The sequence below is a fragment of the Ranitomeya variabilis genome, chromosome 8 (genome assembly GCF_051348905.1).
Source record: "Ranitomeya variabilis isolate aRanVar5 chromosome 8, aRanVar5.hap1, whole genome shotgun sequence".
NCBI classification, from domain to species: domain Eukaryota; kingdom Metazoa; phylum Chordata; class Amphibia; order Anura; family Dendrobatidae; genus Ranitomeya; species Ranitomeya variabilis.
Genome location: NC_135239.1, coordinates 45,058,138 through 45,073,397, shown reverse-complemented (window position 1 = coordinate 45,073,397; position 15,260 = coordinate 45,058,138). Strand labels below are relative to the sequence as shown.

Below are 15,260 nucleotides of genomic sequence, written 5' to 3'. Positions count from 1 at the left end.
AGATAATAGATACATGGCTAATAAATAGACATATAGATAATAAATAGACCGATATATAATGGATAAATAATAGATAGATACATAGACAAAAAATAGATAATAGATAGATGATAGATAAATAATACATGGATATATAATAGATAGATACATAGATAATAAATAGACAGATAGATAATAGATTAATAGATAATAGATAGATAGTTGCAGATGTTCTTTATTCTGTCCTTTTCTGTCTGTTCTTCTCCCCTGGACCATTAGCTGGCTGTATCTCCCCGAGCTGTGGACCTCAGTGTTACCTCTTGTGTCACCACCAGTCTCCTATACTGACTATTGTCTATATACTTTATAGTGGCAGCAGATAACTTTTGTACAGTCACAACATAGAGATTTATTACAGAAATCAATGTCAGAAAAGCCCCTACAGTTACATAAGATTTTATGAGTTTAAAATATAATTTATTTTATCTTCTTACCAGAGCATAATAAAAATTCATGGTCCAGGCTGCAGAGCATTACCACATAATTTTATATTATATGCTGATAGTAAATATTCATGTACAACCAATAATATATTATCTATTGTATCTTCTCTTGTATTAATAATAGGAAGGATCTAGGATCACAATTAGGTTCCTTACACATCAGATGTGTGTAAAAGGGATGTGTACCAGGGTTTGCATTATATCAGATCATTTCCTATTTATTTGCACTCCAATTTTCCTAATTTATGAATCTTCTACATTTATTCTAAATTATTTTATTAACAGACATGATTGTCCTACTGCTCCCAATAAGGCTAAAACCACGTCAAAGTAATATTCCTTTATATTCTTATATTCTATGCAGTTTTTGGATAGTAATTAAGAAAATACTATATATACACACATAGTGGTGTGCTGTTCCTTTTTTACAAATATACACACATAGCTATGGCTAGATAACAACCAAACTAACACAAACTTTTTCATTTAGATTGATAATCACACAAACATATTGATTTAATGTAGAAGATGATAAACAGATAGATTGATATAGATAGAAACATTAGATAGGTCATTAGAATGTTAAAACTGATATAGAGTAGGTATAGGTTAGATTGATGTGAACTATATGCAAATATATCTATCTATCTATCTATCTATCTATCTATCTATCTATCTATCCCATATCTATCTATCTATCTATCTATCTATCTATCTATCTATCTATCTATCTATCTATCAATCAGAAAAAATAATAAACAGATAAATGTAATGATAGAATATGTATCTCTATCACATCCATTTGTCTATCAGAGAGTTTCATAATTTAGTTGTTAATATGGAGAAAATGTATCAGGATTTCAACATAATTTAGCTTTACTTTCTTCATTCTCTCAATAGCAATGATGTAATCACATGGTTTAATAATGGTGCACATGCCCAGTCCTAGCGCTCACCATCATATTACTGCAACTCTGTGAGGTTACAGTAATTTTCATCTGGGTATCCTCTGAATCAGAAAGAAAATAATACAATATATTCCAGTGTTCTGGTGTCAGGGATTTATCTGGAAATACAGGTATTTTACGGAGGAAATAATAAATAAATGTAATAATAATAACAATAAATAATAATAATAATAATAATAATTATTATTATTATTTTATAGACTAGAAGTAGTAATAATATATTATAAGAACTGGACTTTAAATCTTCCAGTAGGGTCTCCTGTGAGGAAGCATTACATATACACAATGTTGCCCAATAAAACCACATATACTCACTGTGCTGCCTGCTTTGCCCAATGTCATTTCAATCATTGCCTAGTAACCCCTTTCACAGTGGTAAATGTTGTTTTTTTTTTTGTTTTTTTTTGTCAATCTGAGAAAGAAATATATTGTAGGACCCCCCCCCCCCCCCCCCAGCTGCTGGAGAAGTGACTGACATGAAGCCAGCCCTTTTCTTCTCAAAGAGGTGCTGCAGCAGTTGGGCTACAAATAATAAGTTACATCGTCCCAACTGCTGCTGAACTTCTTAATAAAAAGTCTGGTCTCTGTAAAACTTTATAACGAGAAGGTTGAGCTTCATGACCTGTGGGCTTTAACTCTTAAGTTACCAAAAGATTTGGCAAAGAACAGCTTAATGACTGATAATATTTTCTAAAAATGTCTTTTTTACCAAACCCCTGTAAAGTTCTAGTATAGTGCTATAATGACTCACATGCACATGCTGTGTGCTGCCGCCTGTGTATCTTCCTCCATGATGTCCTTGTGGATGACATGGGAGTTGTTGTCCCCTAGTAATGCCCCGTACACTAAGGTGTCGCACAGATGTTCCACATGGCACAGCCAGCCTGATAGATTTGGCATCTACAGGTAACTAGCGCACACACCGCATGTACCGTGCACTGAGCTGTACGCCATGTTCCCACTATGAGCTTTTGGTGAGTTTTTGATGTTGCAGATTTTCTGCACCATTTCTGCGCCCATTAAGTAAAATAAGTTACTTGCATTTTTTTTTGTAAACACGCAGCGTAAAAAAAAACCTCCCTGTGGGAACCCACCATCAGGGTCCATCTGTGGAGAAACATCTGTAGCATGCTCCATTATTACAGAGAGTTCTCTCCTGGAGGCAATAACACTAAGGGTACGTGTCCACGGTCAGGAAACGCTGCGTGTTTGACGCTCTGTGGGGCCGCAGCGTCAAACACGCAGCGTCCAGATGTTCCAGCATAGTGGAGGGGATTTTTTGAAATCCCGTGTCCACTATGCGTGGAAACACGCATCCGTCGGCCCTGCGACTCCGGACATGCTGCGCGTCTTTTAAGATCGCAGCATGTCCGTGTTCCTTGCGGTGCCGCTGCGCCGCCGCAAGAAATATCACAGGGCCCTATGCGAGGGGTGCGATGATCCCGGATGTGTGCAATGAACACATCCGGCATCATCACGTCCCAGAAGGGGGCGGGGCTTAGCGCCAAGCGGGTTTGCCGCTCCGACGATACCGCCGGCCATCCTGATCGTGGACACATACCCTAAGGGAGACCATCCAGTCGTGCCTCACTATAGCACCCCATGGATATGTTCACACACAGCTTTTTTTTTTCTGCTTGAAAAACTCAGACCATGGGCAGAAAACCACAGTGGAAATAGTGTACATTTGTTATGTGTTTTTGGTGCATTATTGATGCATTTTTTTATGCATCCTTTGCTTTTTGTGTGTGTGTTTTTACCTTTTGCTGCTAATGCTAACCCATTTTAATTTAATTGGAAAACAACTGCAGTTAAAACAAAGAAAATATTGAAATGGTGTGTTTTTAAAAAAAAGGCTCTATGGAGGGAAAAACACCATTAATTCCATTCCATTAATTTTGCTGTAACTGTAAATGACTGGGGTTTTTTTTTTCTGTCCAAAAACAATGTATGAACGAGCTCTTAGATGACGGGGGAATTTGGCTGTACAATACTCCACCATAGGGAGTGCTTCAGTATGTGACTTTGCCACGTACATGGACCTTTAGAGCAAACTTGGCTGCATTACCAACTGCAGAGTTAGTTTAAAGGGGTTTTCCATCCACAAAAAACTTGTGCCCAAATTTACATAGTTTAAAAACAACAAACCATCCCCCGGTCCAGTGCCAACTCTCCTGTTACTCCAGCCCCTGTGCATAGGCTGCAGCGGTAACATTACAACTAGATTGTACTTCACCGCTGCAGCCACTCAGTGAGCTCAGTGGCTCTGATGATGTAGGCAGCATGAGGCTATTGAGCTTGATGATTGACTGCAGCCGTGATGTGCGCTGTGGTTTTGATATCACTGCTGCAGCCTGTAAATAGAGACTGGAGTAGCGGCAGAGAATTGGCGCTGGACCGGGGGAGGGTGAGACCAGGTACGGACTGGGGCTGAAATTCAGTTCTGGCATGTGAAATCACACAGGCCCATGTTGTCCCTGTCCCCATGAACCAGATGGGATATATTATTAATATTACCCTGTATAGAGGAAAGGAAGATTTTCTACAAGACCAATGTTTCTAATGATACCTGTGGCTGTTGGGGTAAGTGACGGAGTCAGCGACTTTGCTCCATCACAACTCTTAACAGTATGGGTATCAGGGAGAACACCGATTCTGCTAACAACGAAGCAGACAAGGCGGCCCACGACCAGACAGGCCCTACTGGTATTTGCCAGAATTGCCAGATGGCCAGTCCGGCCCTGGAGGAGACATATCTGTGTTGTTTTACAAATATGCAATTGTTTGGACACATGGATTCTGATCGTGGAGAACCCCTTTAACTCCGTGGTTCCTCCCATCTATTCCTTGACTTGCCATCCAGGGCACAGCAGTGATGGTTCAACCATGTAACTGTCTGTAGATTATATTCACCCTGTTCTCATCAAGTATTTCTAAGGAAAAGACTTTGGCTCTGATTAATCAAGGCTTTTACTCCAAACTTAGGGTGTAAACAAAGTTTTGAAAGTTGCAAAATGTTTGTGTAACTTGCGGCTTTTGGTGTTTTCATGACATTTTTGCCAAACTTTGACAAGGTGAGCATAGCTGTGGTGGGACGGGGGGCGTGATGGGCTCGGCGACCCCCGCTCGTTATATTTATAAAGAGGGGGGCATTGCTCACCCAACAAATCTTACTCCAGTCTCTTGTACTCCACCCTTCACTGGCAACTGGCATTAAAGACTTATTGGCAAAATTGTAAGTTAGCCAATATCTAAAGGAAAGGTGGTAACTTGCTGAACCCTGGCGGTCTGAGTGGTGGGACTCCGAGCCATAACGACTCTGGGGCTTTGGAACCCGGAATATGGTCCTTGGATTAAGTGGAGGGGCATATGCCTAGCAATCAGGAAATTATTCCCTACCACTATTCCTCATGGTTAGTAAAGAAATGAAGGAGACAACCTTAGCACAAAGAAACCAGCCTTGGTGTCACTCCTCCATCTACAAGGGGTGGGACAGGGGCACACATCTCTAGAGGAGGTAATAAACTGCGAACTGCAAGCTCAATTTCCGAAAATATAATTGAATAGTATCAAGATTATAAATATTTACCTCATTTATTTATAGGGTTATGGTATTTGTATGCTGCATGATTGTGTTGTTTGTCAACAAAAGGCGTTAATAGAAAGTTCTTCCCTGGCTCTTTCCAAGCTCTTGTTGGGTGAAGTGGTATAAGGGGGGCATCATGACAGCCTATAAATTAACACAGGGGCAGACACAGACAGAAGAGGGTCCTCATGAAAGAAGCATATAAGGGACCCTTTTTAATAGCTCATCATAATGCAGAATTCCCCCTGCTTTGGAGGTGGAGGTGGCCCCCTTACCTGTTGGGCCCCAGGAATGTCCACCTCTGAATTAACCCCCAATACAGGAGTGAACGGAAAACTACATTCCCAGTTGTCAGAATAACCAATTAAATTACCAGAACATTTTTTTTTTGTGCTTTGCATAAGAACTAAATTATAAGTTGCACCTACCGTATATAATAAAAATAAATCATAACACATCTATCCACTATGGCAATAGTATGTTTGTGCATTTGGCAATAAAAGAAATAATTGATTGGAAAAACTTTAATGAAGGCTGGAAAATGTTCCATTAATTTTCTATAAGGCTATGATCACACATTGCATTTTTGCTGTTTTTTTTATTTTTTTTTTTAAAGCAAATTAAAAGCTTCTTTTTACAGTAACAGCAAAAGCTATCAGATTTCCAACATCTCATGTACACACTTGCGGTTTTTTTCAATCCTTGACTTAATTGGAAATCTGCTACTTTTTTAAATCTGCAGCATGTAAATTCTTTCAGCATTTTTTTAACATAAAAAGCAATGAGAAAATTTAAAAAAATGCTGGAAAAAATGCAACCTTGCGCTTTTGTCGCATTTATGGTGAATAAAACTAACTTTATTAGATGCGCACTGTAGACAAATTACATGTAATCTGCACCAAAAAAAGCAGCAAAAATGCAAAAAAACATACTGCAAAATTGCACCAAAAATACAGCAAAAATGCACCAAAAATACAGCACAAATGCACCAAAAATACAGCAAAATTGCACCAAAAATACAGCAAAATTGCACCAAAAATACAGCAAAAATGCACCAAAAATACAGCAAAAATTGCACCAAAAATACAGCAAAATTGCACCAAAAATACAGCAAAATTGCACCAAAAACATTGCAAAATTGCACCAAAAATACAACAATATTGCACCATAACCTGCTTTTTTAAGCGGTTTATTTACTGCAAACAGAGCAGGTATTGCCTGCAGAAAAATGCAGGAAAAATGCAATGTGTGAACGTTGTAACAGAGGACAGGATAGGAAGTTCAGATGACATAACGCTCGGTGACCAGGTGACAGTATGCTCTTCTCTGGAGCGTAGTTTCTGTAACCGCAGTGTCCTCTGCTCTTTTATATATGTGCATTCACAGATGGGCACCAATCTGCCAATCCATTAGCATATTGCAGCCTTTCATAGAAAGTATACGCTTACTGCACAGTATTTAATACTAGGCAAAATCCTATTTACAGATAAACAGCAGCATTTTCCTAAGATGTATTTCTGTTCTGCATCTTTCAGTGTCTGGAAGATTTTCCTCTAATTCTTTTGGAGCAGATCTTGGGGGAGTGAGATTATGATCTGACCTTAATCCTAATCCCTCATTGCCCTGGGGACCTATAAGGAACTCATTGGCAATGTGTCATCTGAAAAGATTTATCTCCTGCAATACTGTTACAACATTCCTGGTTCAGCCAGTTAACGCTTGAATTTGCTATAATTGCTCTAGAAAAGTTTCTATGACATAATGTATCCAATAAAAGTAGGGAAGATAGTTGCCCGCTGTACTGTTTACAGGAGACCCTTTTAAAAGTCTGATTTAAATAAAAAATGGTCCCATGGTGGAAAGATGGACTTCATGTAATCAATATAGACATTGTAACAAAAATATTGCATCTGTCACATTGAAATAATCAGCATCAATCAATGTCTTGGAATAATTAAGAAAATGTATTCTACATATTTTGGTAGAACGTTTTCTCACCTAAGCCTACATTCACATGTCCAGTAATCATCCGTTGAAAGATTAGCAATCCATTAACAAAAAAAGTTGCGTTCTGTTAAAAATAAATAAATAAATGATCTCAACTACAGCTGCGGAATATGTTGGCGCTATATAAATAAAATTATTATTATTATTAACTAGATTCATTTTTTTTCTACATTGAAGGCTATGGAAAACGGATCTGTTACTTAGCCATCAGTTTTTCTTCCATTTGAAAAGGATCCATTTTCTTTGCTTACTGAAGGTGGAAAGAAAATATTTAACATTTACTACTGAACATGTGAAGTAGTAATTTATATGAAACTGTAAGCAAAATCCTTTTCAAATGGAAGAAAAACTAAAGGATCCATTTTTCCATAGTCTTCAATGTTAAAAAAAAGGATCTAGTTGATTTAAAAAAAAAAAACAAGCCAAACCAAAATGTTTTGTCTGCCCAACTTTTTTTTGTGAACAGATTTCTGCTGGATCCATTCTAAGGGATGATTACTGGACTTGTGAACTTAGACATTAGAACTCGGGACCTGCAGTATGAGCAAGCAAAATTCTGCCAGTCATTATTAAATTAAATGGTCACTTGTAATACTACATTTCCCCTGTAATAAGGCTCATTTACAACTGTACATAGAGGCCAATTGGTGGTCAATCAGTCTAGACCGGCCAACGCTTCTGATGAGCACAGAATCATTTCTAATGGGTCATTCTATGGGCAAACGCCCGGACGGCCATGGGAAAGCTCAGATTACGGTCTCATAAATTCTGCTTCCGGAATATTTTATCATTGCTTAGTAGACAAAAAGCACAACATGTTTGTCCTTTTTTTTAGCTTTCAGTATTTATAAGTTTGTGCTTTACATGTATCAAACATTGTACTGATTGTTGATTATCCGAGTCAGTGATTGCTGTAAGTGATCGAGTACTTGTGAATTCTTTGTTGACATGGATAACGATGAACCATATTTCAGTGGAGGGACATTAAATGTTGAGTTTTGGTGTATATAGGTATGTTTGTTGATTTTTACATATATATGACAAATGTTGGTGAAAGTATTTAGGTTTATACATGGTGTTGTGGGTTCTCGGTGATTGTTGATGTTGACTCCCAATATTCGAGTTCTGCATCCAAATGGAGCAACATCTAACTTTACATCCTCCCCAGCTTCAGTTTTCTTACTGAAATACAGAATACTTAGTTTGCTCTTTGGCTGCCTAGGAAAATGCCTCTAGGATATCTGTATGCTTATGACATAGATATTAGGACAAGGACTGGCGGTCAGTGCATGTTGTGAGTGCCCTGGAAAATATTTTAATGCTATATAATAAAATATTTACATAAATAGAACACTAGACCTAGACATGAATGATAATGTAGATAACGAATATATCTGTTATCATTGTTGGGCTCCAGTTCTGTAAAGATCTTGTAGAGAAAATTAGAATATCAGAAAAAAGTAAATTATTTCAGTTTTTCAATACAAAAAATGAAACTCATATATTATATAGTCATTACCAAACAGAGTGATCTATTTCAAGTGTTTATTTCTGCTAATGTTGATGATTATGGCTTACAGCCAATGAAAACTCAAAAGTCATTGGAGCGCCCCCACTGCCGCAGGGCCGAGGGGTACCCGGTACCGGGCCTCTGGGTCTCTGTTCTGGGATTGTCACGGTGGCTAGACCCGGTCCGTGACCCTGCTGAGGGCGTCCAGTGAAAGGTGATGCTCAATGGTGATGATGCTGTGGTGTGGTGCAGGTCGCGGTGAATAACGAGGACACCAGATTGCAGTCTCTTTACCTCTTTACTGAAGGCTTCTAGGTCCTCAGTCCGGAATACGGTTAACTGGGCTGCGCAAGTCCGGCCGGTCCAATGGCACCTCCAGAGTCCCCTTTGCAGGTGGAAATCTGTGCCTACCTTCTAGCACTTGTGTGTTGTGGTCCTACCCTGCTGTGCTTACGGGATAGTCCCCACAACTGTTGTGTCTGTTTCTCGTGTTCCCTCACAACTCGATTCTGATGTTCTTCCACGTCCCCCCAGATCTTATGGTAAGGACACACCCGTATGACGGGGAGGCTCGGAGGTTCTTCCGAGACCCTAGCGTCGCCTTACTCCTGTTGTTACCCCCCTGTGTCTTCCTAGGTGTTCTTCGTGAGACAGCCCGTCTCTAACTGACTGTCCTGCCGTAGGTTTGAAGTCTGGCTTGGAACCTAGTACTTCCTCGGCGTTCCGGCCACCGGTTATGTGCCTCAGTAGGATGTTGCCTCGTCTTACAGCACGACTCCTACTGGTATTCTCCTTGTTGCGTTGATCTCGTTTCTCACTCAGCACAATAAATCTCGCTTCTTGTCCTTTCTTAGGGCACCGCCGCTATCCAGTGCAGGCACGGTCCCGTAACGTTCTCTCTGTTCGCTAGGCCTCTGTCAGGATCCCACCCCTGACAGGGACCCCTCTGAATCTTCCCCTGCAACACCCTCTGCCACAAGGTGTTGCCTGGTTCCAACCCAGTCAGCTTTCTGATCTAACTTCCTGCCTAACCCCCAGTTTTACCAGAGTGTGAGGAGTGGCCTAATGAATAGTACCCTTAGCTCCCCCTGGAGGCCAGACTGTGAAATGTATTGGTGTCTGTGATACCTGGTCAGATGAACTCCTTCAGTGCCATCAGACGTAACATCACTCCCCTTAGCGGCAGAGCGACATTACTGCAACGACCAGGACTCTGGGGCGCTGCATCATTATCTCAGTAAATTAGAATAATTAACATAAAACACCTGCAAAGGCTTCCTAAGCATTTAAAAAGGTCCCCTAGTCTGTTTCAGTAGCTCCACAATCATGGGGAAGACTGCTGACTTGAAAGATGTCCAGAAGGCGATCACTGGCACACTCCACAAGGAGTGTAAGCCACAAAAGGTCATAGCTAAAGAAGCTGGCTGTTCAGAGTGCTGTACCCAAGCATATTAACCCATTATCTACCAATGTCCTTTTTTGGGGACTCCTAATCTTTAGCTTCTAGCAACTAAGATTTTATAATTAGGTCCAATTTTTTGTGTTGTGTTTGTAAAATGAATGTTTTCAAAACAGGAAATCATGTCATTGTAATTTTTAATTGAATATTGGGACGCCCTTTTCTGAAAAATCCGTACTTGTAAAAATTTTAATTTGGCAAGTAATGGGTTAATGAAAGTTGAGTGGAAGGAAAAAGTGTGGTAGAAAAAGGTGCACAAGAAACGGGATAACCACAGCCCTGAAAAGATTGTTAAGAAAAGGCCATTTAATAATTTGGGGAAGATTCACAAGGAGTGGACTGCTGCTGGAGTCATTGCTTCAAGAGCCGCCACATACAGATGTATCCAGGACATGGGCTACAAGTGTCACATTCCTTGTCTCAAGCCACTCATGACCAATAGACAACCCCAGAAGCATCTTACCTGGGCCAAGGAGAAAAAGAACTGGACTGTTGCTCAGTGGTCCAAGTTGTTGCTTTCAGATGAAAGTAAATTTTGCATTTCATTTGGAAATCAAGGTCCCAGAGTCTGGAGGAAGAGTGGAGAGGCCACAATCCAAGCTGCTTGAGGCCTAGTGTGAAGTTTCCACAATCAGTGATGTTGTCATGGTTGTGGACAGGGTTCCTTCCCTGTCCTCTCAGGGTTAATTTTATATGGCATCCTTTTGGTTTGGGGAGGGCTATATTTACCCGCCATCATCTGGGGATCCTTGTCAGTGATAGATCTGTTCTGGCTGTGTCTGACCCCCTGGTGTACTTGCATACTGTGTAGTCCGTTTGCCTTCTCGTGTATGATCCGGTCCGTGTTCTCGTTCTGTGCATTGCTTTGTGATTCCATGCTTACTGTCTGATTCTGGCCCTGACCTTCGGCTTGGTACTCTTACTAATCTCCTGTCTGCCCCGTTTGTACTGCATCGCTATCTTCGTCTGCCTGACCTTTTGCTATGTCCTGACCACTCTCAGCGTCTCACTCTTTAGTACTTCATCGACCTCCTGGCTTGACTTCGGCACGTTCAGACTGCTCTCTGGTTTAGCTGGTCACTGCTGCTACTCGGCGTCTGGCTCCACCACTGTGGTCACATGTTTCAGGTCCCGCGCTCCTGCAGGTACGCTCACCGCAGCGCTCCTCTCTCACCCCCCTGTCCTTCTGTATCTCATGCACAGACTCCTGCTGTAAGTCTGCAGCAGGGTTCTTGATAGATGGTTTGGGGAGCCATGTCATCTGCTGGTATAGGTCCACTGTGTTTTATCAAGACCAAAGTCAGTACAGCCGTCTACCAGGAAATTTTAGAGCACTTCATGCTTCCCTCTGCTGACAAGCTTTTTGGAGATGGAAATTTCTTTCTCCAGCAGGACTTGGCACCTGTCCACACTGCCAAAAGTACTAATACCTGGTTTAAAAATGACAGTGTCGCTGTGCTTGATTGGCAGCAAACTCGTCTGACCTTATCCCCATGGAGAATCTATTGAGTACTGTCAAGAGGAAGATGAGACACCAGACCCAACAATGCAGACGAGCTGAAGGCTGCTATCAAAGCAACCTGGGCTTCCATAACACCTCAGCAGTTCCACCTCCATGCCACGCCGCATTAATGCAGTAATTGATTCAAAAGTAGCCTCGACCAAGTATTGAGTGCATTTACTGAACATACATTTCAGTAGGCCAACATTTTGGATTTTAAAACCATTTTTCAAGCTGGTGTTATAAAGTATTCTAATTTACTGAGAGCAAGTCCACAGTCTTCCCCATGATTGTGGAGCTACTGAAACAGACTTAGAGATCTTTTTTAAATGCTTAGAAGCCTTTGTGTGAATTTTATGTTAATTATTCAAATTTACTGAGATAATGACTTTGGGGTTTTCATTGGCTGTTACCCATAATCATCAACATTAACAGAAATAAAATAGAAATTAACACTTGAAATAGATCGCTCTGTTTGTATTGACTCTATATAATATATGAGTTTCACTTTTTGCATTGAAAAACTTAAATAAATTAACTTTTTGATGATATTCTAATTTTGTGAGAAGCACCTCTATTTGTTGTTTGCTTCAGAATAAAATTTAAAGCCAAATGTTCACAGTTGTAGGCATGTTCTTTACATGAACTGATACAAACCCTAAAAGAACTGTGAAATTCCAGGTTGTGAGGTAGCAAAACACGAAAAATGCCAAAGGTGGGGAATACTTTTACTCCCGTAGAATGTAAGTCCGCAAGGACAGGGTCCGCTCCCTTCTGCACCAGTCTGTCACTGTAAACTTGTTTACTGTAAACGATATCTATAACCCTGTACGTAACCCCTTTCTCATGTACAGCACCATGGAATTAATGGTTTATATAATATAAACCACTAATTATAATAAATATAATTATTATTTATTATATAAATAAATAATAATAATACTTTGGCAAGCCACTTTATTTTGAATTTTGGAGTTTGAATATTAATCTTGTGTTAATTGATTTGCATGATTATAAAATTCAAACACTTTCCCCCCTCTCCACCACCCAGAAACCAAAATCCCGGAAAGCAATTCTTGGGGACCAAGTTGCTACAATTTTGGGAAATTGATTTGGGCACGTCTCTGTACTGACAGTGTGAAGAATTGCAGTAAATCTAGTGATGTATTATTGCCTATTCGTTGATGGCTTCTTGTCTTTTCTCTTTACTCTCACAGAGATCCCTCGCTGCTCAGGATGTAACGAGCACATATTGGATAAATTCATCCTGAAGGTTCTAGATCGTCACTGGCACAGCGCGTGCCTTAAGTGCTGCGAGTGCCAGGTACCCCTGGCCGAACGCTGCTTCTCTCGGGCTGGAAATGTTTACTGTAAAGACGACTTCTTCAAGTGAGTCCAAAACCTTCATTACGTTTCAGCATTTTTGGAGATTTATACAGGAGTGGATGGAAAAAGTCAAACTCTATTATAAACCGTCCACTTATTCCTTGACATAAAATCCTACTAATTGTAATTCTCTGAAAATGAAGATATATGTAATTTATTTGAAATATGTTTGTCTTGTGTATGTATCGCCTGCATTGCATACGGTGGAAGTGGTTTCTTGTCCATTTGCTCATTTTGGAAGTGGTTTCTTGTCCATGTGCTCATTTTGGAAGTGGTTTCTTGTCCATTTCTTCATTTTATTACATGAACCGTTCTATCTCGACCGTATTGTTAGTGTATTTATATAGAGCATAATGTAGAGAAAAGTACAAAAAGTTATGGGGTAAATGGTGCAGGCGCCATAACAAGTGAAGAATTTACACCTATAGCCCCTGGGTTGGCGGACCCAGACTGCTGTGATCAGAAGGTGTTTAATGGGTCCAAAACCTGTTCCTCGTGGTCGTCTATTAGTTGTGATCCCCAATATTTATGGCATTTTTAGTAGGATGGTTTATTTTTAGTGCGGCATTATTTTACCCATAGCAGAGTAATGTTTTTACATAAGTTGTTTAATGCTCCCCTAAAAATCCTTATATTAATTATATACCCTTGTTATTAGTTTACCTTAAAGGGGTTGTCCAAGAATTTTATATTGATGGCCTATATTATACGTCTTCAATGTCTGATGGAAGTGCTCAGTTTCGGAGCTGCACCGCTAAGGTAGAGTAGATGTAGCTGGGTACTGCACATCTGCCCCTCTTTGTATCAATAGGGGGCGCAGGTGCAGTACCCGGCTGCCGCCACTATACCACTGGCGTAGCGGTGCTGTGCCCCCCTGCAACTGAGCACTACCAAACGCCGTGGACACTGAGAACAGCTGATTGGAGGGAGTGCCGGGTATTGCACCCTACCAATCAGATATTGATGACCTAAATGTTGACCATCAGTGTAAGTCCTGGACAACCCCTTTAAGAATGGGTCTACTATCTGAGCACTGTATGGAGGTATTTATTAGTATTGTTTATTGTGTATCATTTTCAGCACAGTGGCTCAGTGGTTAGGACTGTATAGTGGCTCAGTGGTTAGCAGTGTTGCTTTGCAGCGCTCGGGTCCTTGGTTGAAATCTCACCAAGGACAACATCTGCAAGGAGTTTGCATGTTCTCCCCGTGTTTGCGTGGGTTTCCTCCGGGTTCTCCAGTTTCCTCCCACACTCCACAGACATACTGATGGGGAATATAGATTGTGAGCCCCAATGCGGACAGTGATGACAATGAATGTAAAGCGCTGAGGAATATGATGGTGCTATAAAGCAATGCAAAATAATAATAATAATTTTCATAATCACCAGATTACAGCACTGTTATTTAGGCACCTTCCTGTATAAAACCAAATGTTATAGTTATTTGTACCTTGATAATATGCTACATGGGGGGCCCCAATGACAAGACCACACAACACTTTATCAAACCTAAGTTCAGTCATCATCAATGGGTAAATGAAAGCTCTCACATGGCCGATAAACAGTGAAATAGTAATCCTAAAAAATAAAACAATATCTTGTTCCCTCTTATTTTAGCTCTTACGTTCCCTACTCTTGGGGACTACACTCGCTGACTAAAAGGCAACCATTCAGTGGCTTGGGGAATGGCCATTGCTAGGGATGAGCGGACCCGTGGATGTTTTGGTTCTTGGGGTTTGACCAGACATTTGTTCAAAGTTCAGCTTGGGTAGCAGAACTCTACCTGAATCTGAACCCCATAGAAGTCAATGGTGACCCAAACTTTCATGCTGTGAATGGGCTGTAAAATTGTTCCAGTAAGGGCTATAGATCTCGCTCTGTGTTTTTTTAAACTCTAATCTTCTTGTCCTTTCAGGAAGAGTTTTCAGCAGTTTCCTTATCATCAGAGGCAGGGTTCTAATTTCAGATAACACCTCGATACACAGCTGATAACACAGGATCCACCTATGATAATAGGTGATGTCACAGCTCCCTCTCTAGATAAGATAGGGCCTGAGTCAGGTCATTACAGCTAATGCATGTGTGGATTTCTTGAAACATCAGGAATTTAGAGTCTAAAATAGTCTCAGTAACCAGAGTGAAAATTGCCAGATTTCTATTTTTTTCTTAAATTTTAACACAGATCATCATATGGAAAAAATGCAACATAAAAAAATAAATTGAACCCAAAACCCTTGATTGAAATAACAGGGCATTTTGTGATGATACATTCCCTTTAAGATGGACAATCGTGTGCTATAGTGTAACTAGTATGTGTTTGTACTGGAATAGACGAACAATGGAAATGTGTAATATAGAATTA

General features: G+C 40.3%; 1 protein-coding gene across 1 annotated transcript in view; it reads left to right on the top strand.

The window, feature by feature from the left end:
* The window catches only part of LHX4 (LIM homeobox 4), a 66,420-nt gene that overhangs the window by 8,995 nt on the left and 42,165 nt on the right, over positions 1-15,260 (top strand). The window contains exon 2 of the mRNA XM_077278203.1: positions 12,731-12,902. Within this exon, the coding sequence (XP_077134318.1) occupies positions 12,731-12,902 (172 nt within the window). The remainder of the gene's footprint in view (positions 1-12,730; positions 12,903-15,260) is intronic.